This window comes from Myxine glutinosa, chromosome 2 (assembly GCF_964187855.1).
Source record: "Myxine glutinosa chromosome 2, kmMyxGlut1.1, whole genome shotgun sequence".
Lineage (NCBI taxonomy): Eukaryota > Metazoa > Chordata > Myxini > Myxiniformes > Myxinidae > Myxine > Myxine glutinosa.
In genome coordinates, this window is record NC_136262.1 from 135,313,637 (window position 1) to 135,339,485 (window position 25,849).

At 40.5% G+C, this 25,849-nt stretch overlaps 1 protein-coding gene across 5 annotated transcripts in view; it reads left to right on the plus strand.

Annotated features, from left to right (window-relative positions):
• Positions 1-25,849, plus strand: part of CTSA (cathepsin A) — a 222,950-nt gene that overhangs the window by 165,029 nt on the left and 32,072 nt on the right. For all 5 annotated transcript variants that reach the window (XM_078771691.1, XM_078771687.1, XM_078771688.1 and 2 more), the window contains 4 exons: positions 9,478-9,562; positions 11,110-11,201; positions 11,395-11,473; positions 21,309-21,457. In XM_078771691.1, coding sequence (XP_078627817.1) covers positions 9,478-9,562; positions 11,110-11,201; positions 11,395-11,473; positions 21,309-21,457 — 405 coding nt within the window. The remainder of the gene's footprint in view (positions 1-9,477; positions 9,563-11,109; positions 11,202-11,394; positions 11,474-21,308; positions 21,458-25,849) is intronic.

The window sequence follows — 25,849 nt, forward strand, 5'->3', positions numbered from 1 at the left end:
GAGTACTCAGTTTTCACTCTGGTTGTTGTACACCGCTCCTTTCCTATGCCATCTCCAGGCATTGCAAATCGTCATTGCCGGGCACCGAAGGGGGCTCGGCAGTGACGCACGCTGAAAGAGAGTACTCAGTTTTCACTCTGGTTTCTTGCTTTCTTGTTTGTTTCCTTGGTTGTCCGGACGATATCTCAGCCATCCTTTGAGCTAGGAAGCTGAAATTTCGGCACAATAGTGAGCAAGTCCTTTGTCAAAAACGGTATTTTTTGTTTTTTGATTAATCAATAAATTGAGGAGTTATTTAATTATTAGCGATTAATTAAGTACTTATTTAATTAATCAAATTTCCTTTCTCTTCTGACCATTAACTCAGGCACCTTTTGAGTTAGTAAGCTGATATTTGGACATGCCAATGACCAGGTGATTTGGCTGCAAAGGATATTTTTGATTTATTAATTAAACAATTTATCGATTAATTATTTAATTATTCGATTAATGACCAAAAATTTTTTTTTTAAAGTTACAGATTCTGATGAAATAGTGGTAGTTTATGTGTTCTCTGACCAAATTGATTAATAATTTAATTTTTTTATGATTATTAATTATTTATTTTCATTATTAATCATTTATTTATTTTCTTTCTCATTTGGCCAATATCTCAGGCACCTTTTGAGCTGGGAAGCTAATATTTGGACATGAGTGACCAAGTGATGTGGCTATCAAGGATATTTTTGATTTATTGATTAATCATTTCATCTATTAATTATTTATTGATTAATCGATTAATTATTTAATTTTTTATAAATGACTTATTTAATTAAATTTCTAAAAGATACATCTTCGGATGAAGCACTAGTGGTTTAGTTATGCGATTAGCCAATTGATTATGAAAATATTTTGTGATAATCTTTTATTGATTTTAATTATACAATTAATCAATCAATTAGTGTACACCTCTCCCTCCCAATGCAGCCTCAATGAGCTGCACTGCGGTATTGCCGGGCGCCGGAGGCGCCCCGGCAATGCCGTGCTGTAGGATATTTTATTATTTGGCATGGGGGCGGTGTACTTTGAATGTATGTGTACTTGTCTTGTTGTACACCGCACCTTTCCTATGCCATCTCCAGGCATTGCAAATCGTCATTGCCGGGCACCGAAGGGCGCTCGGCAGTGACGCACGCTGAAAGAGAGTACAGTACTCAGTTTTCACTCTGGTTGTTTGTTTGTTTGTTTTCTTTCTTTCTTTCTTGTTTGTTTGTCCGGGCGATATCTCAACCATCCTTTGAGCTAGGAAGCTGAAATTTCGGCACAGTAGTGAGCAAGTCCTTTGTCAAAAACGGTATTTTTTGTTTTTAGAATAATCAATTAATGGAGGAGTTATTTAATTATTAGCGATTAATTAAGTACTAATTTAATTAATCAAATTTCCTTTCTCTTCTGTCCATTAAATCAGGCACCTTTTGAGTTAGGAAGCTGATATTAGGACATGTCAATGACCAGGTGATTTGGGTGCAAAGGCTATTTTTGATTTATTAATTAAACAATTCATCAATTAATCGATTAATTATTTAATTATTCGATTAATGACTCATTTTAAAAAAATTTTTTAAAGTTACAGATTCTGATGAAATGGTGGTGATTTATGTGTTCTGTGACCGAATTGATTAATAATTTAATTTTTTTATGATTATTATTTTTTATTTTCACTATTACTCATTTATTTATTTTCTTTCTCATTTGGCCAATATCTCAGGCACCTTTTGAGCTGGGAAGCTAATATTTGGACATGAGTGACCAGGTTATGTGGCTATCAGGGATATTTTTGATTCATGAATTAATCAATTAATCAATGTATCGATTAATTATTTAATTATTCGATTAATTACTAAAAAAAAAAATTTTTTTTTCCCAGTTACAGATTCTGATGAAATGGTGGTGGTTTATGTGTTCTGTGACCGAATTGATTGATAACTTAATTTTTTAATGATTATTTCTTTATTTTCATTATTACTCATTTATTTATTTTCTTTCTCATTTGGCCAATATCTCAGGCACCTTTTGAGCTGGGAAGCTAATATTTGGACATGACAGTGACCAAGTAATGTGACTATAAAGGATATTTTTGATTTATTGATTAATCATTTAATCGATTCATTATTTATTGATTAATCGATGAATTACTTATTGATTAATCAATTAATTATTTAATTTTTTATTAATGACTTATTTAATTACATTTCAAAAAGATACATCTTCGGATGAAACACGAGTGGTTTAGTTATGCTATTAGCCAATTGATTAAGAAAATATTTTGTGATAATCTTTTATTGATTTTAATTGTACAATTAATCAATCAATTAGTGTACACCTCTCCCTCTCAATGCAGCCTCTATGAGCTGCACTGCGGTATTGCCAGGTGCCGGAGGCGCCCCGGCAATGCCGCACTGCAGGACATTTAATTATTTGGCATAGGGGTGGTGTACTTTAAATGTATCTGTACTTGTTATTTATTTATTTTCATTATTAATCATTTATTTATTTTCTTTCTCATTTGGCCAATATCTCAGGCACCTTTTGAGCTGGGAAGCTAATATTTGGACATGAGTGACCAAGTGATGTGGCTATCAAGGATATTTTTGATTTATTGATTAATCATTTCATCTATTAATTATTTATTGATTAATCGATTAATTATTTATTGAGTAATCAATTAATTATTAAATTTTTTATAAATGACTTATTTAATTAAATTTCTAAAAGATACATCTTCGGATGAAGCACTAGTGGTTTAGTTATGCGATTAGCCAATTGATTATGAAAATATTTTGTGATAATCTTTTATTGATTTTAATTATACAATTAATCAATCAATTAGTGTACACCTCTCCCTCCCAATGCAGCCTCAATGAGCTGCACTGCGGTATTGCCGGGCGCCGGAGGCACCCCGGCAATGCCGCGCTGCAGCATATTTAATTATTTGGCATGGGGCGGTGTACTTTGAATGTATGTGTACTTGTTTTCTTGCTTTCTTGTTTGTTTGTTTGTTTGTTTGTTTGTCCGGGCGATATCTCAGCCATCCTTTGAGATAGGAAGCTGAAATTTCGGGACAACAGTGAGCAAGTCCTTTGTCAAAAACGGTATTTTTTGTTTTTTGATTAATCAATTAATTGAGGAGTTATTTAATTATTAGCGATTAATTAAGTACTTATTTAATTAATCAAATTTCCTTTCTCTTCTGATCATTAACTCAGGCACCTTTTGAGTTAGGAAGCTGATATTTGGACATGCCAATGACCAGGTGATTTGGCTGCAAAGGCTATTTTTGATTTATTAATTAATCAATTAATCGATTAATTATTTAATTATTTGATTAATGACAAAAAAATTTTTTTTTTTAACTTGCAGATTCTGATGAAATGGTGGTGGTTATGTGTTCTCTGACCGAATTGATTAATAATTTAATTTTTTTATGATTATTATTTATTTATTTTCATTATTAATCATTTATTTATTTTCTTTCTCATTTGGCCAATATCTCAGGCACCTTTTGAGCTCAGAAGCTAATATTTGGACATGAGTGACCAAGTGATGCGGCTATCAAGGATATTTTTGATTTATTGATGAATCAATTAATCGATTAATTATTTAATTATTCGATTAATTACTAAAAAAAAAAAAAAAAAAAATTCAGTTACAGATTCTGATGAAATGGTGGTGGTTTATGTGTTCTGTAACCGAATTGATTAATAATTTAATTTTTTAATGATTATTATTTATTTATTTTCATTATTAATCATTTATTTATTTTCTTTCTCATTTGGCCAATATCTCAGGCACCTTTTGAGCTGGGAAGCTAATATTTGGACATGACAGTGACCAAGTATTGTGGCTATCAATGATATTTTTGATTTATTCATAAATCATTTAATCGATTAATTATTTATTGATTAATCGATTAATTATTTATTGATTAATCAATTGATTATTTCATTTTTTATTAATGAGTTATTTAATTAAATTTCTAAAAGATACATCTTCGGATGAAGCACTAGTGGTTTAGTTATGCTATTAGCCAATTGATTAAGAAAATATTTTGTGATAATCTTTTATGGATTTTAATTATACAATGAATCAATCAATTAGTGTACACCTCTCCCTCCCAATGCAGCCTCAATGAGCTGCACTGCGGTATTGCCGGGCGCCGGAGGCGTCCCGGCAATGCCGCGCTGTAGGATATTTAATTATTTGGCATGGTGGCGGTGTACTTTGAATGTATGTGTACTTGTTGTACACCGCTCCTTTCCTATGCCATCTCCAGGCATTGCAAAACGTCATTGCCAGGCACCGAAGGGGGCTCGGCAGTGACGCACGCTGAAAGGGAGTACTCAGTTTTCACTCTGGTTGTTTGTTTGTTTGTTTCCTTGCTTTCTTGGTTGTCCGGACGATATCTCCTCCATCCTTTGAGCTAGGAGGCTGAAATTTCGGTTCAATAGTGAGCAAGTGCTTTGTCAAAAACGGTATTTTTTGTTTTTTGATTAATCAATTAATTGAGGTGTTATTTAATTATTAGCGATTAATTAATTGTACACCGCTCCTTTCCTATGCCATCTCCAGGCATTGCAAATCGTCATTGCTGGGCACCGAAGGGGGCTCGGCAGTGACGCATGCTGAAAGAGAGTACTCAGTTTTCACTCTGGTTGTTGTACACCGCTCCTTTCCTATGCCCTCTCCAGGCATTGCAAATCGTCATTGCCGGGCACCGAAGGGGGCTCGGCAGTGACGCACGCTGAAAGAGAGTACTCAGTTTTCACTCTGGTTGTTTGTTTGTTTGCTTTCTTGTTGTACACCGCTCCTTTCCTGTGCCATCTCCAGGCATTGCAAATCGTCATTGCAGGGCACCAAAGGGGGCTCGGCAGTAACGCACGCTGAAAGAGAGTACTCAGTTTTCACTCTGGTTTCTTTCTTGTTTTCTTGTTTTCTTTCTTGTTTGTTTGTCCGGGCGATATCTCAGCCATCCTTTGAGCTAGGAAGCTGAAATTTCGGCACAATAGTGAGCAAGTCCTTTGTCAAAAACGGTATTTTTTTTTTTGATTAATCAATAAATTGAGGAGTTATTTAATTATTAGCGATTAATTAAGTACTTATTTAATTAATCAAATTTCCTTTCTCTTCTGACCATTAACTCAGGCACCTTTTGAGTTAGGAAGCTGACATTTGGACATACCAATGACCAGGTGATTTGGCTGCAAAGGATATTTTTGATTTATTAATTAATCAATTAATCGATTAATTATTTAATTATTCGATTAATGACAAAAACATTTTTTTTTTTTAAGTTACAGATTCTGATGAAATAGTGGTAGTTTATGTGTTCTCTGACCAAATTGATTAATAATTTAATTTTTTTATGATTATTATTTATTTATTTTCATTATTCATCATTTATTTATTTTCTTTCTCATTTGGCCAATATCTTAGGCACCTTTTGAGCTGGGAAGCTAATATTTGGACATGAGTGACCAAGTGATGTGGCTATCAAGGATATTTTTGATTTATTGATTAATCATTTCATCTATTAATTATTTATTGATTAATCGATTAATTATTTATTGAGTAATCAATTAATTATTTAATTTTTTATAAATGACTTATTTAATTAAATTTCTAAAAGATACATCTTCGGATGAAGCACTAGTGCTTTAGGTATGCTATTAGCCAATTGATTATGAAAATATTTTGTGATAATCTTTTATTGATTTTAATTATACAATTAATCAATCAATTAGTGTACACCTCTCCCTCCCAATGCAGCCTCAATGAGCTGCACTGCGGTATTGCCGGGCGCCGAAGGCGCCCCGGCAATGCCGCGCTGCAGCATATTTAATTATTTGGCATGGGGCGGTGTACTTTGAATGTATGTGTACTTGTTTGTTTGTTTGTTTGTTTTCGTTCTTGCTTGCTTTCTTTCTTGTTTGTTTGGTTGTCCGGGCGATATCTCAGCCATCCTTTGAGCTAGGAAGCTGAAATTTCGGCACAATAGTGAGCAAGACCTTTGTCAATAACGGTATTTTAGGTTTTTTGATTAATCAATTAATTGAGGAGTTATTTAATTATTAGCGATTAATTAAGTACTTATTTAATTAATCAAATTTCCTTTCTCTTCTGACCATTAACTCAGGCACCTTTTGAAGTAGGAAGCTGATATTTGGACATGCCAATGACCAGGTGATTTGGCTGCAAATGCTATTTTTGATTTATTAATTAATCAATTAATCGATTAATTATTTAATTATTCGATTAATGACAAAAATTTTTTTTTTTAAGTTACAGATTCTGATGAAATGGTGGTGGTTTTTGTGATCTATTACCGAATTGATTCATAATTTCATTGTTTAATGATTATTATTTGGGTCACTGCCTTTCAGAACTCCAAAAGTAAACTGTTTGAACGCAAAATTTCCTGCCTACCAACAGTTTCTGCCATTGAAAGTGAATTCCGTAAAACGCAGTGCTACTGCCAAGGGTTTTGCTTGGAATGGTTACGTACGCTTCTGGGATTTTGCAACATGATTTGGTTTGTATGGATGCCACAAGTCCTAGATTTATATTTAAATAAAAATATGTAAATCCAAAATTGTCTCTCCATCTCTTGTACTCCACCTTCACTTCCACCATCTTCCTTATAATGTGCGGTTGGGCCCTACGTATATTTAGCAATACAAAATAGTGGCCTGCACAATCGCTTGGGCTTGGATTTTTCAATTACGGATCATGGGAGCTCCCAGGGGGGAGGGGGGAGGGTTACCCCCCTGAAACTACAGATCCCTACTGTTCCCTTGTTAGTCCCCTACCGGTGTCCACCGGAGGAGACTATAGGTTTGCACGCCGTCCCTCCCTCCGTCCGTCAGTCTGTCAGTCCGTCAGTCCGTCACGCAAAGAACAGTTTTCTGGACTTTTTAAAAAAACGCTTAATGCTAATGATTTCAAACTTGGCACATGCTTTCCTCATGATAGGTTACAGGTCTAGTTCGAACTTCACGACTTTTCGATCATTTTTGACAAAGTTATGGCACTTTGAACTTTGGGAATTCTGATAATTCTGATGATCCTTAGCTCAGTGCCATTTTAAGTTTTAATTTCCTTTAAAAACCATTTTCTCTGCAATAATAGGACCGATTGAGATAAAATTTTCACCATATGAGGGACTCGGTCTGTAAAATATTTGATTGGTAATTATGACGTCACAGGTCACGTGGTTCGGCCGCCATATTGTTTTTCGTGAAAACACGAAAACCCCTTTTTCTCTGCAACGGCTGAACAGATCGAGGCCAAACTTTGCAGGCAGAATCGTATACCCATGACGAACAAAAAAGTCAGCGAGCATGACGTCATGAGTCACATGGTTTCAGAGTTATGACGTTTTTAAGCATGAACCTTTAAAACCGAGCTCCTCCCTCATTTTTGATCCAATCAAGGGGAAACTTCACAGATCTGTTCAGCATGTCAATCTACTAAAATGTTCTTTTGGAATTTGCGATAGGGCCCGTGGTTTGGCAGATATCGTTAATTAAACGAAAATATTTTTAAAAAAATGGATATCTCTCGTTTATTCTCGAGTTCTCCTCAAGCCGCACCGCGCGCCCTCATCCTTGTCTGCGAACGTCAGCAGCGTGACACAGCGCGCGCTTTCGGGAAGGGGCGGAGCCAAGCCAAGCAACATATATATACACATCGATCATTGATCGTGAACCGGAAAATATAATAAATTGCTGATATTTAGCGACTCGAAAGGTTCTTTATCAACAACTTATTTTATTGTGCTTCTGCTGACCTGTCTGCAAGGTGTATAAATCGAAGTCCCGAGCGAATCACAGGTGAGCCCGTCCTGAGGTCATTCGCGATTGGGAACGATTCAGAACCTGTGGGTAAATACCCTTGGTAGTTTCCCCAACAGTTTTCCGGACGACAGACTGCGGGTAGGGGACATGTATTGCAGCGCAATACTCAGAATGCTTGTTTACCAACTGATTGCTCTGAAACCCGATACAGCCCTTATACCCAATGGTCCGCAGTATCGCTCTTCTTAGATTTGTCGATTTCGGATTAGGGGGGCTCTCAGGGGGTTCCTCCAAAACTAGCTCAAGAGATTACCATCAGCACACTTGGGGATATTGTATACCACACCTTTCCTATGCCATCTCCAGGCATTGCAAATCGTCATTGCCAGGCACCGAAGGGGGCTCGGCAGTGACGCACGCTGAAAGGGAGTACTCAGTTTTTACTCTGGTTGTTTGTTTTTCTTGGTTGTTTTCTTGGTTGTTGTACGCCGCACCTTTCCTAAGCCATCTCCAGGCATTGCAAATCGTCATTGCTGGGCACCAAAGGAGGCTCGGCAGTGACGCACGCTGAAAGGGAGTACTCAGTTTTCACTCTGGTTGTTTGTTTCCTTGTTTTCTTTGTTTTCCGGGCGATATCTCAGCCATCCTTTGAGCCAGGAAGCTGAAATTTCGGCACAATAGTGAGCAAGTCCTTTATCAAAAACGATACTTTTTGTTTTTTGATTAATCAATTAATTGAGGAGTTATTTAATTATTAGCGATTAATTAAGTACTTATTTAATTAATCAAATTTCCTTTCTTTTCTGACCATTAACTCAGGTACCTTTTGAGTTAGGAAGCTGATATTTGGACGTGCCAATGACCAGGTGATTTGGCTGCAAAGGCTATTTTTGATTTATTAATTAATCAATTAATCAATTAATCGATTAATTATTTCATTATTCGATTAATGAGACCATTTTTTTTTTAAAGTTACAGATTCTGATGAAATGGTGGTGGTTTATGTGTTCTGTGACCGAATTGATTAATAATTTAATTTTTTAATGATTATTATTTATTTATTTTCATTATTAATCATTTATTTATTTTATTTCTCATTTGGCTAATATCTCAGGCACCTTTTGAGCTCGGAAGCTAATATTTGGAAATGACAGTGACCAAGTGATGTGGCTATCAAGGATATTTTTGATTTGTTGATTAATCATTTAATCGATTAATTATTTATTGATTAATCGATTAATTTTTTATTCATGAATCAATTAATTATTTAATTTTTTATTAATGACTTATTGAATTAAATTTCTAAAAGATACATCCTCGGATGAAGCACTAGTGGTTTAGTTATGCTATTAGCCAATTGATCAAGAAAATATTTTGTGATAATCTTTTATTGATTTTAATTTTACAATTAATCAATCAATTAGTGTGCACCTCTCCCTCCCAATGCAGGCTCAATGAGCTGCACTGCGGTGTTGCCGGGCCTCGCGCTGTCGGATATTTAATTATTTGGCATGGGGGCGGTGTACTTTGAATGTATCTGTACTTGTCTTTACTCTTGTTATTAGAAGTGGTCTCTACATATTTATAATTTGCTGTTCCATTTCAGATGTCTTACTCTTTCGTTTGTTATTCCTTGATTTTGCAGTTTGTGGATGCGTTTGCAGAAAGCTTGTTGTTTGGAAGACAAATGTAACTTCTACAACTCCACAAGAATAAAATGTTCATTTGTGGTAAGATTTCATTTTTTCTCATTTCCACGAGTTTTAAGGCCTATGTGACAGAGTTAAAGAAAGGGTGAGAGGTCAGTGCACGGACGGAAAGGCGTCTGTGGAGAATATGGGTTGACATGGGACAGGCATTCAGACAAGGTTCATGGGAGTTGTAAAAGTCGTGCGTTTGCTGTGAAAGAGTGCTGATCGTAGCACGTAAAAGGACTTGGGTGAACAGATAAGGAAAGATTATTCCACAAAAGGGAGTAAAGGTGGATGAAAATATTTGCTCTGGAAATGCTGACAAAGTTATTGGAAGAGCATGTTTGACCTGATGGAGCTGGGAATCGATAAATGGCTGATATGGGTAGAGGTACAACACGAGAAAGAGGTGATGGAATACTTTAAAGCCGTCAACCTGACTGTGATGTGAAATAATAATGCCCCAGTTCAGACTTTTCATTCAATGAGAAATTCTGTTGAATTTCGCACTTTCGGACTGTACAGGCTTTAGGATAGCGGGGTGGGCTAGCTGTGCTCTGGCTCAAAGTGGAGAACCTTGAAGAATGGACAGTGACAGGACTAGGGAGTAAAGCCTTGGAGTGAAGAATAGGAGAGCTACATGGGGCCTTTCACTCAGAGATGCTGTGGATGTATAGAATCGTGAAACTGAGTCGATAAATGGATACATTGTACTTAATTAATGTTGAATTGATAGAGCACAGGCGTGACGGGCCAAATGGCCTCTTCCACTTCTGATGTCCAAGTTCCTTAGAGCCTCTGTAGTACTTCAATGCACGAAATGCTTCAGACAAACATGTACATAGACAGATATGTGCTACAAACCATAAGATTGTTGGAATCTCCTGCACTGAAGCTGAGCATATGGGCCTATCACTTTCCCATTACAGACAGGTCGGTGTTCCTTGTCTTCGACCGCATTCTTTTTGGTCTTGCTCCCTTTGCTCGCTCCTTGCTTTGTCTTCCCCCAGGTTTCCGCAGGGCACACGCAGCCCACCATCAACCCCCATCGAATGAAACGATCTAAATCCAGTATCACTGCTCACCTCCACTCATTTGTTCCTCTTTTGTTCCTGCTTGTAGAACCAATTTACCCATCCTCTTCAATCCTATTCTTCCTTCCAGGTCTTCAACACAGCTGTTCACCACCATATCAGATCATCCCCATTCCAAAACAATGATCTTTTCTGTCCGCGTTAGCCCGCCTCCCAACCCCACCCTCCTCATTCCAAATTTCCAGTTTTCCCTCGTGAGAGTTTCCTTCTGTACCAATGTTGTCCAACCCATGCATCCTTTCCTGCCCCAATTCCTCCCCACACCCCTTATTTGCCTAATTTTGTCCTTCAACGCTGCTGTGCCCCTATTCCCCCTCCTCCCTCCCCCTCACACTCATCTACTATTCCTTTTGTCCTGTTGACTTTGTGTACAAAAAGGGGAACCTACTCACCAGATTCAAGTACAAAATGTCTCATCTTGGAATGTAACTCTGGAACTTTCGAGCGAGGGCTTTTAACGACCCAGGCTTTTTGCTTTTATTTGATTTGCAGGTGAAGGAAGCAGACAACATTGTGGAGAACATTGGCCTGAATATATACAACTTGTACAGCCCATGTGATGGCGGTGTTCCAAAGAGCATTCGGTATGTGCAATTGATTTTGTTTGAAGTTTTGTTTTGTTTATTTTATTTGACCTTTTTCTGATGAACCAGTTGAAGCAAGAGGATGCGTCTTGTTATTCCATGTACAACACATATGCTTGCTTCTTTGATGACCTTTGGCTGGGGGGAGGTGACGTTTTGAAAGAATGTTTTCTGTGTTTGTCTTGCATTCTAGTTCAGAAGGGAAGCAATTGATCCTCCCACATCCAGGGCATCTCTTTTCTCAACACAAATTTCAACAAACGTGGCGAAAGGTAAACACCTTGTCCCATATCTCAATTACTTTGGCCTTGTTCAGCTCTTTCTGCTTTCTACGAAGCAGTGAGAGAGCTCATTTGGTTGCTTTTTTTTGTTTTGCCGTTGAGCTGTCTAGCCAGGGTTCGATCCGTGGCAGGGACAAACTTGTTGAAAAAAAACCCAAAAAATAACCACTGTTCTCATGATGCAGTGGCAGTAGGAGCACCTCTTTCTTCAGGTATGGATGTAAAGCTGTCTATAACTTCTACATTTAGGTTGTGGATGTGAAAGATCCTGTGTTCCCTTTCAAAAGTAGGAGGCATGAATATTTAGCGCTGGAAGAGCCCAGTTTCGGCATTCCCATTTAAAAAATCTTTTTGCTCCGACGAAGGTTAACCTTTACAAAGTGTATCAGTATCACTTTGTCTGTTATCAGATTTGAGTGTTCACACTGGAAAGTGGAGAAGAGCATGTTGATGCATCGCATTTGTGTTGCACTCAAAAATACAGGAAAGTGCGCTGATGAATGGTATTTGAGTGTATGCACTCAAAAGTGTGTCGTACAGTAACATGATTGTTCATCTCTTCACCTTCAAACTAATGCAAATTTTAAAGTGAGCTTTGGTGAAGAAAAAGTGTAAGCAGCAACTTGCATTATTTAGAGGGCAGACAATATCCACATCCATTCTGGGAGAAAACGACGCCGAGTCCAATCACAAAAGTAAAGTGCATCAATTTGCATCATTGTGTCCATGCTTGACATTTACGGACGTTGGACGCTGCACACGAAAGATCTTGTGCATTGGCAAAAAAAATCTTCCCTGCGAGTTGTCTTGGTAATTTTTATTTGTAGCAGCGCTTGGGATGAAGCCAATAATGTGCATTATTTTTAGGATATATGTGAAACCATTGCATTTTTGGCCTTATCTCTCAATGGTGAAACATCACTTTAAAACAAGTTTGATTTAAATCCCTTCAACTGTTTTCACCAAACAGGATAGGTTTCACATCGATCGGTGAAGCAGTTTCAGAGAAGGGATTTTTAAAAAAATATCGGATTTCAAGCTGATATGGCTGCTACTCCACGTGACGTATGACCTTAAAAAATGTACACTCTGCATATGTATGGGTAGGGGATCAGGTTTGTGAAGTTTTGTGTTGATCGGATCAGGTTTGTTTTGTTTATCCGATATGGATGCCAGACCACGTGACCTACGACGTCATCATTTTCAAACTATATGCAACAATGGTGTTAGATGACATGTTTAAAATTTCACATTGATAAGGTATGCTGTTTCAGAGATATAATTATTTAATATTTTCCTTCGATCCAATATGGCTGCCAAACCATGTGACCTATGATGTCATAAATTTAATATTGCAATACAAATGGATCACAGATCATGTGCTGCAGTTTTAGATTTTTAGGAAAAGGAATTCGATTAAAACATATTTGGCTGGTATACAACTTCACCGATGGTGTCACCATTATCATGCTTTTGTTCCCCATTGAGAGTACTTGACAATGTGGCAAGTTTCAAATTTTTCCATTCAGCGGTTTCCAAGAAATAATTTTATTATTATTTGCGTTTAATCCAAGATGGCTGCAATACCACGTGACCTATGACGTCAGAATTATCAAAAAAGCATTCTGCATGGGTGTCACTCCTATCCTGAACGTTTCGCCTCAATTTCGGACATGTCGTTGCTGATTAAAAAAACGAGGTTTAGCCTGTACGGATGGATGGACATACGTACGTACATACAGACAGACGGACGGACGGACAACCCGAAAACATAATGCCTCCGGTCACCTTCGGGGGCGGAGGCATAAAAATATTCACATCTTGATCCAGATCCAGATCTTCACCAAAATTGAATCAGTTTTTCCTTTCACACACCGAACCTGTCCACCAGGTTTTGTCAGATTCCGTCCACAACGTTTTGAGATATTATGCTATGTATTGTTTTTGGCCCTATCTCTCAATGGTGATGAATCACTTTAAAAATTAAAAAGCTCTCGTACCCGGATCTCACAAAAATTTAACAAGTCTGTCCTTGTTACACACCCAACCTGACCACCAGGTTTCGTCTGAATCCGTCCATATATTTTTTGAGATATCCTTCTCCCAAACAAACAAACAGGGATGAATACATAACCTACGTCCACCTTCGGTATCTCAAAAAGACCAACAACGATATGTAGCACAATATTTCAAAACGTTATGGACGGATTCCGACGAAACGAGGTGGACGAGTTGGGTATGTGACAAGGACAAGCCGATTACATTTTGGTTATGGTCCGGATCCAGATCCGGCCTATCGGTCAGATACGAAACGAAAACTGTTGTGTTTTGTGGACGTGTGCACTCTACGGAGTGCCGTTCTCGTTGTTGTGAGTTCTATCTTCAAAAATATTCTCAAAATTGATCTTAAAAAGAGTCTACAGTGTAAAAGAGGCCAAAGACTCTCTTAAAGAGAGTATTTTGGCCTCCAAAGCCGGTCGCCGTCTGGGAATCCTCCGTCGTGCGAAATCCTTTCTGGGCACTTCTCATCTCCTCACCACTTACAAAGCTTTCATCTGCAGCTCAATGGAATACTGTTCTCCCCTCTGGGCTGGTGCTCCTGCCTCACACCTCGCTCGGCTTCACGCTGTAAAAATCAAAGCTTTCAGAATCATTGGAATCTCCTGTGATGAAGCTAACTCTGAGGGCCTTTCACTCGCTCACCGCAGGCAGGTTGGTGGTCTTTTTGTCTTATACCGTCTCCTCTCCGGCCTGGCTCCCCCTGCTCTGTCTGTGCTCTGCCCTACCTCCCCCACCCCCCCCCCCCCAAATATTCCTTCAGGATGCACAAGATCTGCAAGCAACCCTCTTCTGGTGAAACTGCCAAAATCAAGACTCTCCGCTCACCTTTACGCTTTCATTCCTCTTTTTTCCCGCCTCTGGAACAAACTCCCACACTCTTCAATCTCACTCCTCCCTCTAGGTCTTTAAAACAGCTGTTCACCACCATCGCTTATCTTTCCCCATCCAAAACCTTAATCTTTTCTAGCCCCGTTAAAACACCCCAAATCCACCTCTTTCAATCTCTGACTTCATTCCTGAATTTCCTAGTCGTGTTCATTTGCTTTATACCATGTACTCTTCCCCCCTTCCCTTCCACAGATCTACCAACGTCCTTGGTCTCCACTGTTGTTGTGCTTGTGTACTTCCCTCTCCCTCCCCCTCTTGTCTCCTGCTCCCCTATTTGTACATTTTATGTGTCCGTGCATGTTTTCATGTTTAATGTGCTAGCTCTTACATGAGCCTCGACTCTGTATACAAAAAAAAAAAAAAAAAAAAAAACTTATGACAAGCTACATATCTGTTACCACGTACAGTGGGATTTGGCACGGTTTACTCTGCGGTGTGGAAAGGACACGTGTCATGTTCAATGGGTGCTAAAGATCGTGCAATTTCAGACCTCCACGCTGCATCCCCAAAAACTCTTACCCCTTCCACCCATTTTTCCCCAATCTTTTTCCCTTTCCTGTTCTCCCATCCCTCCATATTTTCTCGTTTCAGCTTATTTTTATTGATTTATTTTTATTTCCTCATCCCCTCCCAGCCTTTATTCATGTTGTCTCCATACAATATAGATTGTTGCTTATGAACTGCCTTCTTTATTTTCAGAAATTCCTATCAGGAAGTGGATTTCATACCTCGGAATATGTCTTCCTTTAAATATGTCATGTGGTTTAAGTCCAGAGCTTAGCTGGACAAATCCATCTTCTTCTATTTCAGATAGCGACCTATTTTCAATCTTGTTTCTTTTGAATGATCTCCTTCAACATCTGCCTGCCTTTTCTCTTCGGTGGAATTCCACTGCACATTTCTCTTGCCTCTGTGTATGGTCTTTTAAACACGATGTTCACCAGATCCTGCTGCTGCCTACTCCCGTTTGGCCTTTGTTCGGCAGTATGCTTCTCATTGATTGTAATATGAAAATTCTTTTCACTCGGTGCATGGCGCAGTTTTCCCTTATCAATTTGGTGTCACTGCCTCTCTTCTCCCGTGAAACCTTCACGCTGGAGCTCTTGGACTGTTATTTTATGTTGTCATTTGCATTCCATATTGATTTACACCACGACACCTTTCCATTGCATTTGAATGTGACATTCAGTCAACTGAATACAGTATCTGTAGTGCAGTATCCAGGAAGTATTGACACCAAATAGGCAAACGTGGAAGAACAGATGGAATTGACAAAACGTTGATCGAGGAGGTATATTAACTGCTGTAGGATACAATAATCTGCCATTTCAAGCACTGACCCTTCCATAATGCTTTGGAAATCACAAGCTTCTGATGTTTTTTTTGTTTATAAATCCCATATTCTTAAAATTTAATTTGTGAGAATATAAATATTCCAGTATAAGAAAACAGGATGCAAGCAATGGCAGTTTGCACAAATTGATTGGCAGGCAGCAAGTGCTCCCATTGATTATTTTATCCGTTTTGTGTTTGCTGGATAGCCGAGAGATGTGTGCACTCCGCTTTGAGCTGTCTCAACTCAACCCACTGAGAATCCCAACCCAGCTATAAACTATCACCCTGGTGTTTCACATCAATGGGTGCACCATCCATTGGAAGGTATTTAGCCAGAGGACCTTCTGCCAGCACCAGTTGTTGGTTCGCGTTAAAGATCCAGCGATGTCTTTTGTGAAGAGTAGGTGAGTTGGCACCAACACCTTCAACAAATTACAAATCCCTGCCCTGACTGACGACTGAGAAGGTCACGACAAACAACCCAGCACGGCCACAGCAACCCGGCTCAGGCATAACCACAACACAAGGTAGTTGATGCCAAGCATCTCACCTTCTCAACATGGAAGGCTAATGTAACCATTGATTACCTTGGACTACCCAACAGGGTTTGCTATACTTGTCAACAATGTGATGCTTTTTAGCTCACCTGGAACGAAGTTCAGGGGAACTTATGCGATGGCGCGTCGTCAGTCCGTCCGTTTGTCCCTCCGTAAATACTTGAAACTTCTTCTCCGAAGATTGCGACGAAATTTGGCACAAATGATATTTGTTGTGTTGTGACTTAGGTTTGTTCACAGCATTAAAAAAATCGGGGTGAACTTCGTTTCCCTGAACATTCTCCTGAACAATAGCAGCTTCTATCTATACTATGACACTTTTTTCTGTGTGTGTGTGTTTGTGTTTGTTGGTCGAATTGGATTTTTAAAAAATAGTGCCTGAACACTCAGCTTGGGGTCTTAATTCCACCATTTTGTCCGCACATCTTAATTATGCCTTGCCTCAGAACAGGTCGGTTTCTGTCCAATAAAGCTTCATATCCACGAATGGTAATATCGCTGATCTTCATACCTATGATTTGCTGTATTCCTGTATACATCACAATGCTTACAAACACCAGTGTTTGTGCCTTTACTTAATTTCTGCAAAGCTTGATAATCTCTTCGTCTGAACCAAATTTCAAAATTTTAACTGCTGAATTGACCTTAGCAGCAGTTCCGACTGTTAACAAGTAAACAAAAAAACCTTTTCGGGCTGCACACTTTTATTTTCAAGTTCCCCTTTTCCCAGCAGGCAGCAATAATTCAAAACAGGTCTCTAGACTCTTATTTAAACCACTTTAACTAAGGAAACCCTTGGGAAGTTTTAATCGAATATATATATTATTATTTTTCATTTTTAAAATTTAATTTTAATACATGAAAACGCACCAGAAAAGAGGACCGTGGGCCAAATTTCAGGTCTCAAGGACGTATGGAACCTAGAAAACGAGCGGCTCAAAGATTTGAAATGGGACAAACAAACAAAGTTCAGAAGAAGTTAAATAAAAGTATGTAAAAAAAAAAAGAAAAGGTTAATTTGTCTAATTTGGACATTGTGGGGCATTCCGGACATCTCGACAGTATTGTTGAGTGCTTGCTTGAATGCTTAAGCAGTTTGGCGAGTGATCTGCAAGCAGCTTGGTAATGGAACACCCTGATAGATGGAACACCCCTGCTTTCCCTCCCCATTGAGTCTATTGGTTCACGAGTTATCAAGTGACCACTATATTCGTCGTGTGTGTGTGTGTGTGTGTGTGTGTGTGTGTGTGTGTGTGTGTGTGTGTGTGTGTGTGTGTGTGTGTGTGTGTGTGTCTGTGTCTGTCTGTCCGCAGTATAACTATCCGATGATATCATCCGATCTTGATGAAACTTGGGTGGGAGGTTGATATCATGATCTAGTTGTGTCCTGCCCAGAGTGGGCGTATTGCGCCCATTGTGGGCGGAGCCACGCCTGAAAAAGATGTCTTTTTAGGGGGTAATCGAGTTCAAGCTACATCTTCTCCGAGGGGTTTGGTGGAATCTGACAGGGGTTTCGATATTTGGTTGGGCCAATGTCATGTGTCTGGCCCCACGGAGCTCGATTTTTTTCTTTTTATTAATTAGTTAATTAATTTTTCCTTTTTTCATTTCATTTTTCACTGAATTTTCAGTATTGTGTAGCTAACTAACCTCATAACTGATTATACATTATTTTCTATCTCATTTCAAGGTCAGTAACCTTCGTTTTGACATTTCCGGGCCTGGCCTGTCCGGGCCTGTTTCGGTTATAGTCCGTCCTTTGTCATTGAATACCGCTCGCTCGTGAACCATCGTCGTCTCCTGACTTGTTTTATTTATTTCCTTGCTTTAGAAAAGAAAATGTACATATATCGACAAGTTAAGGCAGCCCCTCCCCCACTCCCACCCCTGGTGCCTTGCCTTTGTTGTGCTATTTTATTTTCTTCCATTTTGTGCGATCTGCTTTCATTAGACCCATCACTTACTCGTAAATATACTCGTACAAAAATAACGTCCATCGAACTCGTGTTTCAGTTCCAGCATGTTGATTCAAGCTGTGAATTTCAAACTCAACGAGACACTTTTTATTCAAACTCGGGAAGTACTACAGAGAAACGATCTGCTTCTTATAATTCTTCTTCTTCAAACTCGAAAAGCATTACAGGGAAACTCAGCCATGATAATTCTTCTTCCGGAGAAACAGGGTGCACAAACATTATCCTTCGTCTTCTTCTTATGCTTCTTCTTCCTGTGCTTCTTCTTCTTCTTCTTCTTCTTCTTCAAAGAATGGTGGAGAAACTCAGCTCTCGAAAGATTGCCAAAACATCAACATAAAAAACAACAATTTTATTACACCCTGCAATTTTGGCAGCATATATCACTCAGATCTTCTTCAAACTCACGAGAAAGTCTTTATTCAAACTCGGAAAACATTACGGAGAAACAATCTGCACTGATAATTCTTCTTCTTCTTCAAACTTCTCACCACGTGCCTGTGGTACAATGTGTGGTGCCTCGAGCTGAAGTGGGGGATGGGGGTGAACTGAGAAGGGGGAGGGGGCGCAGGAGAGCCGGCGATGCGGGGGGCAGAAGGGTTTATTCAAAATGGTGAGTTGATGTGATGCTGGTTTGGGTTTATTTCCAAGGTGAGTTAAGGCAATGCCTCTTTGGCTTTATATAAAATGGTGAGTTTAGGTAATGCCAGTGGGTAAATGGGTCTTAAAGGATCTTTGGGGTCTTAAGGGTCTTCAAAGTCTCTAGGGGTCTTGGGGATCTTTGGGGTCCAAAGATCCTTTGGGGTATTCGGGGTTTTTAAGGGTCTTAAGGGTGTTCAAGGTCGTCAAGGGTCAGAAGGGGTCTAATTTCCCAAGCATGTAAAAGTCTTCTCTCAAACATGCAATGTAATCTTTCAAGCAAGTGAAAACGGGTATGAGGGGTCTATGGGGTTTTTAAAGGCTGAGGTGGTGGATGAAAATACCCTTAGGCTTACCCCAGGATCAGACCTAGTCGGTGTGCCATATTTGGTGGCTGTTGGCCCAGCGGTCTTTGCAAAAAACGCAAACAGACAGACAGACGTCCGATGAATTTTATTTATTAGACTGGTGGGGCCCACGGGCATACACGTGTATGACATTTGGACATCTGGAGTTAGATACTGCATGAAGAGTTTTACAAAATGGTTAAAATCCTTATTCTCCTCCCCCCCCTCCGACCCCCCCTCCCCCACACCCCTTCCCCTCTCACTCTCTCCTTTCCCCACCCCTCACTCCTCTCTGCTCACTCTCTTCTCCACCCTCACTCCTTCCCAACTTCACACCCATCCACGCTTCACTCCTCACTCCTCCTCTCCTTCCCTCCTCATTCCTGTCCTTTCCCCACTCCTCACTCCTCTCCCCCCTTACTCTTCTCTCCACTCACTCATTCTCTCCTCCCCCCTCTCACACCTCCCCACCCCTCTCTCTTCTCCTTCCTTTCCCCACTCTTTTCCTCCCTTTCCCCACTCTTCTCCTTCCTTTCCCCACTCCTCACTCTCCTCTTCCCCCTCACCCCTCTCCTTCCAGCCTCACTGCTCTCCTTCCATCCTCACACCTCTCCCCTCATTCCTCTCCTTCCACCCTCACTCCTCTCAACCCCTCACTCTCACTGCTCTCACACCTCCTATCCTTCCTCCTCACCCCTCTTTACCACTCTCTCCTCTCTACCACTCACTCCTCTCTACCCCTCACTCTCCTCCCCACCACTCACTGTTCTCACTCCCACCTTCACTCCTGTCCTACTTTCACTCCTCGCTGCACTCCGCACTCCTCTCCATCCTCACTCCTCTCCACCCCTTACTGCTCCTCTCCTTCCCTCCTTACTCCTCTTCACTCCTCCCTGTTACCATTCCCACCTCCCCCTCCCTAATCCTCCCAAACCCCCTTCTCCTCCCCTCTTTCCTTCCCTCTTCCTCTCCCCTTCCTTCCCCTCTCCCCTTCATTCCCCTCTTCCCCTCTCCCTTTCCCTCCCCTCTTCCCCTCTCCCCCACCCTCCTCCCCTCTTTCCTTCCCTCTTCCTCTCCCCTTCCTTCCCCTCTCTCCATCCTTCCCCTCTTCCCCTCTCCCCATCCTTCCCCTCTTCCCCTCTTCCCCTCTCCCTTTCCCTCCCCTCTCCCCCTCTCCCCCACCCTCCTACCCTCTTTCTGTCTCCTCCCTCCCTCCCCACTCTCCATGTTCCTGGCACAAAGCGACTCCCAGCAACGTTTTGCCAGTTAAATATGTATTGTACGTATTAATATATATATATATATTTTCTTTTGCTCTTGGTGCTCACACCTTGATACGAATGGAGCTTTGTTTAAGTGGTTGTGAACACGCAGGAAGGTTTTTGCAAGAGGCTGTGCAACCGACACTCCCCATTAAATGGTTGCTTTGCGAACCTTCATTAATCGCAAGGCATACCTGAGGCTTACACTTTGAAGCTCTCTTCACACTTCGCGGTTGACTTGAGGGAATGAGACACCGGAGACAGGGAACATTTCAATGTGACAATGATGTGATAATAATGGCTGCTTTGTCATTTTCTCCTCCTTATACTAACGGGATGCGCACCGTATCTTTTTCTTCTTCATGCCGAATATCGTCCTTTTGTGCCGACTAATCTTTGGGTCCCCATCGTCGCACCGACTTGTTAGGCCCATCCTTCTGACGCCCTAGGAATGTTGCATCATCATCTCATTCGTACTACAGTTGGCAAGTTGTACTGTGAGATAAAAATTGCTTTGTTTTCTGTGTACTTTAAATGGGTCATATCTTAAAGCTTTCCTGTCCGGTTGAATTTTTGACAATTACATTTCATCAGCCTGCACTTTTAGCAGTTTCTACAATTGGCGCAAACTAAAACCGTTTTTTATTTCTTTGTTTCTTGAAGTCCCGAATTGTTACGTGGATAGTTTTTGTGAATGAATAATCCTATGTTGGAAATGTTGCTATCAAAATGAATCTAATCTTGCGCTACTTTGTCCTGTGCAGTATCTGCTGCACCTGAGTGCCAGCTTCCCATCCGTTGCCATGGACCCTCCTTGTACGAACACCAGCAATCTACAGAAGTACCTGAACAACGCGTACGTGCGCAAGGCCATTCATGTACCTCTTGAATTGCCTTCTTGGACGGTGTGCAGGTATGTGACCGAGATCGGGGGGCAAATGTTCACATTGTCGAGATAAGAAAAGACTTTACAGTTGTTTTCACATTTGTTTAAAAAAATTTAATGCTTCATATTTGGAACCTCGCTCGACATTTTATTTTGAAATTTCACCTCACTTGTTTATGCAGAGGACGCCATATAAATTTGCAACATATATTATTTAAAAACAGTTGAACCCTTTGAAATGAACTATCTTTTGTGGGATTCTCCATAGTCATGCCGCATGGCATTTCTTAATGGATAATACGTATCCAACATTGACGTTCAAATTGATTTGTGTAGCATTAATATGCTTCTATGTACTGTCTGTTCATTTGCTTGTGTTTCCATATCATCATGGCATGATGATTCCACGTGCCATATTTTGGTGTCTTCTTTTATTACCTGAAGGTGGATGGAAATGATGTTTTCACCCTTGTCTGTTTGTCTGTCTTGTTACTTGCCGGAAAATATTCCGGCAAGTACGTTGGTTGGTTGGTTTCTGTCTGTCTGTCTGTCTGTCTGTCTGTCTGTTTGTGCGCAGTACTACGTCTACACCATTGCACATAGAATCGCCAAACTTTACACACATATTTGTCTTGTCCTGGAATAGACTATGCCCAATTTTTAACTCTAGGCCCAAGGCCTCCATTATGACGTCATAATTCGATAATTCGACAAGTACAAAACTTCATCCAATCAAGATGCAATTGCTTGAGCGCCATGTCGGCATAAACTGGCGGAGAAAAAATAATGATGATGACGTCATTGGTCACGTGGTTCGGCCGCCATCTTGGAAAAACCGAAAAACTTTGCACCTTTATATCTCCGAAAGAGCTGAATTGAGACATGGCTCATTGTAAAGAACTCTCCATAAAACAACAACAAACAACATGCATTTTAAAGGCCATTTTCCCGACTCGAGCGGGGGTTAGCCTTGCGGTCCCCGTGACAATCTTCTCCATTTTGTCCTATTTTCTGCATCTCTCCTTGTTAACCCCCTTGCCCGCATTTCTTCTTCCACCATCTTTAGCCAAGTCTTTCTCGGTCTTCCCCGTCCTCTACTTCCTTCTACATTCATTTCCATCACTCTTCTCAACCAGTCACTTTCATCCTTCTTCAACACATGACCAAACCATCTCAACCTGTTCCTCTTCACAGCATCAATCACAGGCTCTTTTCCCATCATCTTTCGCAATTCATCATTTGTCTTCCTATCTCTCAACGATACTCCGCACATCCGTCGAACCATTCGCATTTCCACCCTTTCCAACCTTCGTTGCTGCTCTACGTTCATTACCCATGTCTCGCTCCCATAAATCATAACACTTCTCACACATGCAGCATACACCTTTCCCTTCAGCTTCAACGACACTACCCTCATCATCAGCACGCCACTCAGCTCCCGAAACTTCTTCCATGCACATCTCACTCGAGCAACCGTTGCCGAGTCTGATCCACCTTCTCCATTCAGCATGTCTCCGAGGTAGTAAAATGTTTTCACACCTTCCAGCTTCATGCCGTCTCCAAGATCCAACTCAACATTTCCTCCATCTGCAGCTCCCTCTGTGCACACCTTAAATTTGAATGTAGCTGCCACACTGGTTAATGACCTTCTCAGACCACTACATTTTTGATGAACCCACTCAGCGCACATTGTACATTGAATGGAGTTCACTCCGACACCCTTCCTACACACAGCACAGGGGCCACTTCCCAGTTCTTTTCACCTCACCACATGCTTTACCACTTGCCATCACCTTCGTCTTTCCGATATTCACCTTCAGACCTTTTGTCTCCATACATTCCTTCCACTTGTTCATCTTTTCCTTCAGTCCATCCACACTTTCCGCAATCAACACCAGATCATCTGCATACAACAACTCCCACGGTAAACCCTCCTTTACATTCTGAGCCAGCACCTCCATCACAGCTACAAATAGTAGTGGACTTAGTACCGACCCCTGATGCATTCCCACCTTCACCTCAAACTCACCACTGTTCCCGTCCTTCGTCCTTACAGCTGTGCGCGCTCTTTTGTACATTGCCATCATTACTCTGATCAACCATTCCTCCACTCCTAAACTTCCTCAATGCCCATGTCAATACTTTGCGTGGAACCCTATCAAATGCTTTCTCCAGATAAACAAACCCAAGAAACAACTTCTTCCACTTCTCCATGTACTTCTCCTGCAACTGCCTCACAATGAAAAGCGCGTCTGTCGTTCCTCTTCCTGGCATAAATCCAAACTGCATTTCGTCGATCTTCACTTTCTTCCTTATCCTCCTCTCCAACACCCTTTCCAATACCTTCATTCAAAGAACATTGTAAAGAACTCTCCATGGGGAATAAAATATGTTAATGATGATGTCATAGGTGCCTCCATTATGATGTCATAATTCGACAAGTACAAAACTTCAGCTGATCAAGATGAAATTTCTTAAGCATATTCTCGGAATAAATTAGTTTAGAAAACAAATAATGATGACGTCATTGGTCACGTGGTTCGGCCGCCATATTTGTCCAAAATGGCCGATTAAAAAAGTACATTCCGGCAAGTCCTCTGTCTCTGACTTTTCATCTGTTTGTCTGTTCGTTTGTGAACAAGATATCTCAAAAAGTTGTGGATGGATTCGGACAAAAATGTGGTTGACAGGTTGTGGATGTGTGACAAGGCCAAATTGATTCGATTTTGGTGAACGATCCGGATACAATAAAAAATTTTTTTTCAAGTGATTCTTCACCATTGAGTAATAGGGCCAAAAACGATATGTGGTATGTATATATACAGTATATATATATATATATATATATATATATATATATATATATATATATATATATATATATATATATATATATATATATATATATATATATATATATATATATATATATATATATATATATATATATATATATATACACCACATATCGTTTTTTGGCCCTATTACTCAATGGTGAAGAATCCAAAAACGATATGTGGTATAGCATGATATTTCAAAAAGTTGTGGATCGATTATGACACAACTAGAGGGACGAGTTAGTTAGGCGACAAGAACAAGCCGATTTGATTCTGGTTCAAGTCCTGATCTAGATCCGGCCTACAACACCTAAACTGCTCAGCTTGGCGGAGGTATGTGCTCCGTCAAGTGCCGTACTTTTTGATAAATGTCGCTTCATCCTGCCTATGAAATCCCATTGGTTACTCTTACCAACCATATGATCTCTCACCAACCATTATAACATTGGTACTGCTTTCCCATCTGAACTGGCACCGCAGAATTACATCTGTCTTTTTGGAATCTGGAATCTAAAGGTCTCAAAATTATTGGAATCTCTTGTGATGTGGCCAAAGTGCAAGGTCTGTGCCTCTCGGTTTATTTTTTACCACCTCTCTTCCAATCATGCTCCCTTCTCTCTCTCAGGCCTCCGACCCCATCCAGCAACTTTACGATGCACATGTTCTTACAATAATTCCCCAAATTCAGGTTTTCTGCACTCTTTTGATGCTTGCTTCTCCAGTCTTTGGAACTCCATGAGGCTGTTCGATGTCACTCTTCCTTCCAGAGCTTCGTGGAGGTAGTACACACTCACCATCTAATGCCCAGATCGAAAATCCCATGTGAAGCCAATAGGACAAATCCCATAAAAGTCACACAAGAAAGTGGACCAGTAGGATCTCCTGGTTTCAATAAGGAAAGTGAAATAAATACTGGACCAGTAGAATTTTTTTTTTTAACCCAATCGGTCAATGGGTCCAGTAGGAGAGCAATAGAATACCAATTTATAAATGAACAGGATTGCAAATAACCAACCGACATATGTGGTAAAATTATATTCCCAGACTAGGAATCGAACCCACATCCTCTGGTGAACCGTACCAGTGCTCTGCCATCTGAGCTTTCACCCTGGCCGCGAACAGAGCTAACGCACCTGGCCGCGAACAGAGCCAACGTACCTGGTCGTGAACAGAGCCAACGTACCTGGCCGCGAACAGAGCCAACGTACCTGGCCGCGAACAGAGCCAACGTACCTGGCCGCGAACAGAGCCAACATACCTGGCCATGAACCACGCCAACGTACCTGGCCATGAACCGCGCCAACGTACCTGGCCGCGAACCAAGCCAACGCACCTGGCCATGAACCGAGCAAATGGTCCTGGCCGCGAACCGAGCAACCGCACCTGGCCACGAACTGAGCAAATGCACCAGGCCGGAACCGAGCAAACTCACCTGGCCGGAACCGAGCAAACTCACCTGGCTCGGTTCTGAACCAACGTTACGGACAGAGCCAACGTACCTGGCCGTGAACCGCACCAACGTACCTGGCCGCGAACAGAGCCAACGTACCTGGCCATGAACCGCGCCAACGTACCTGGCCGT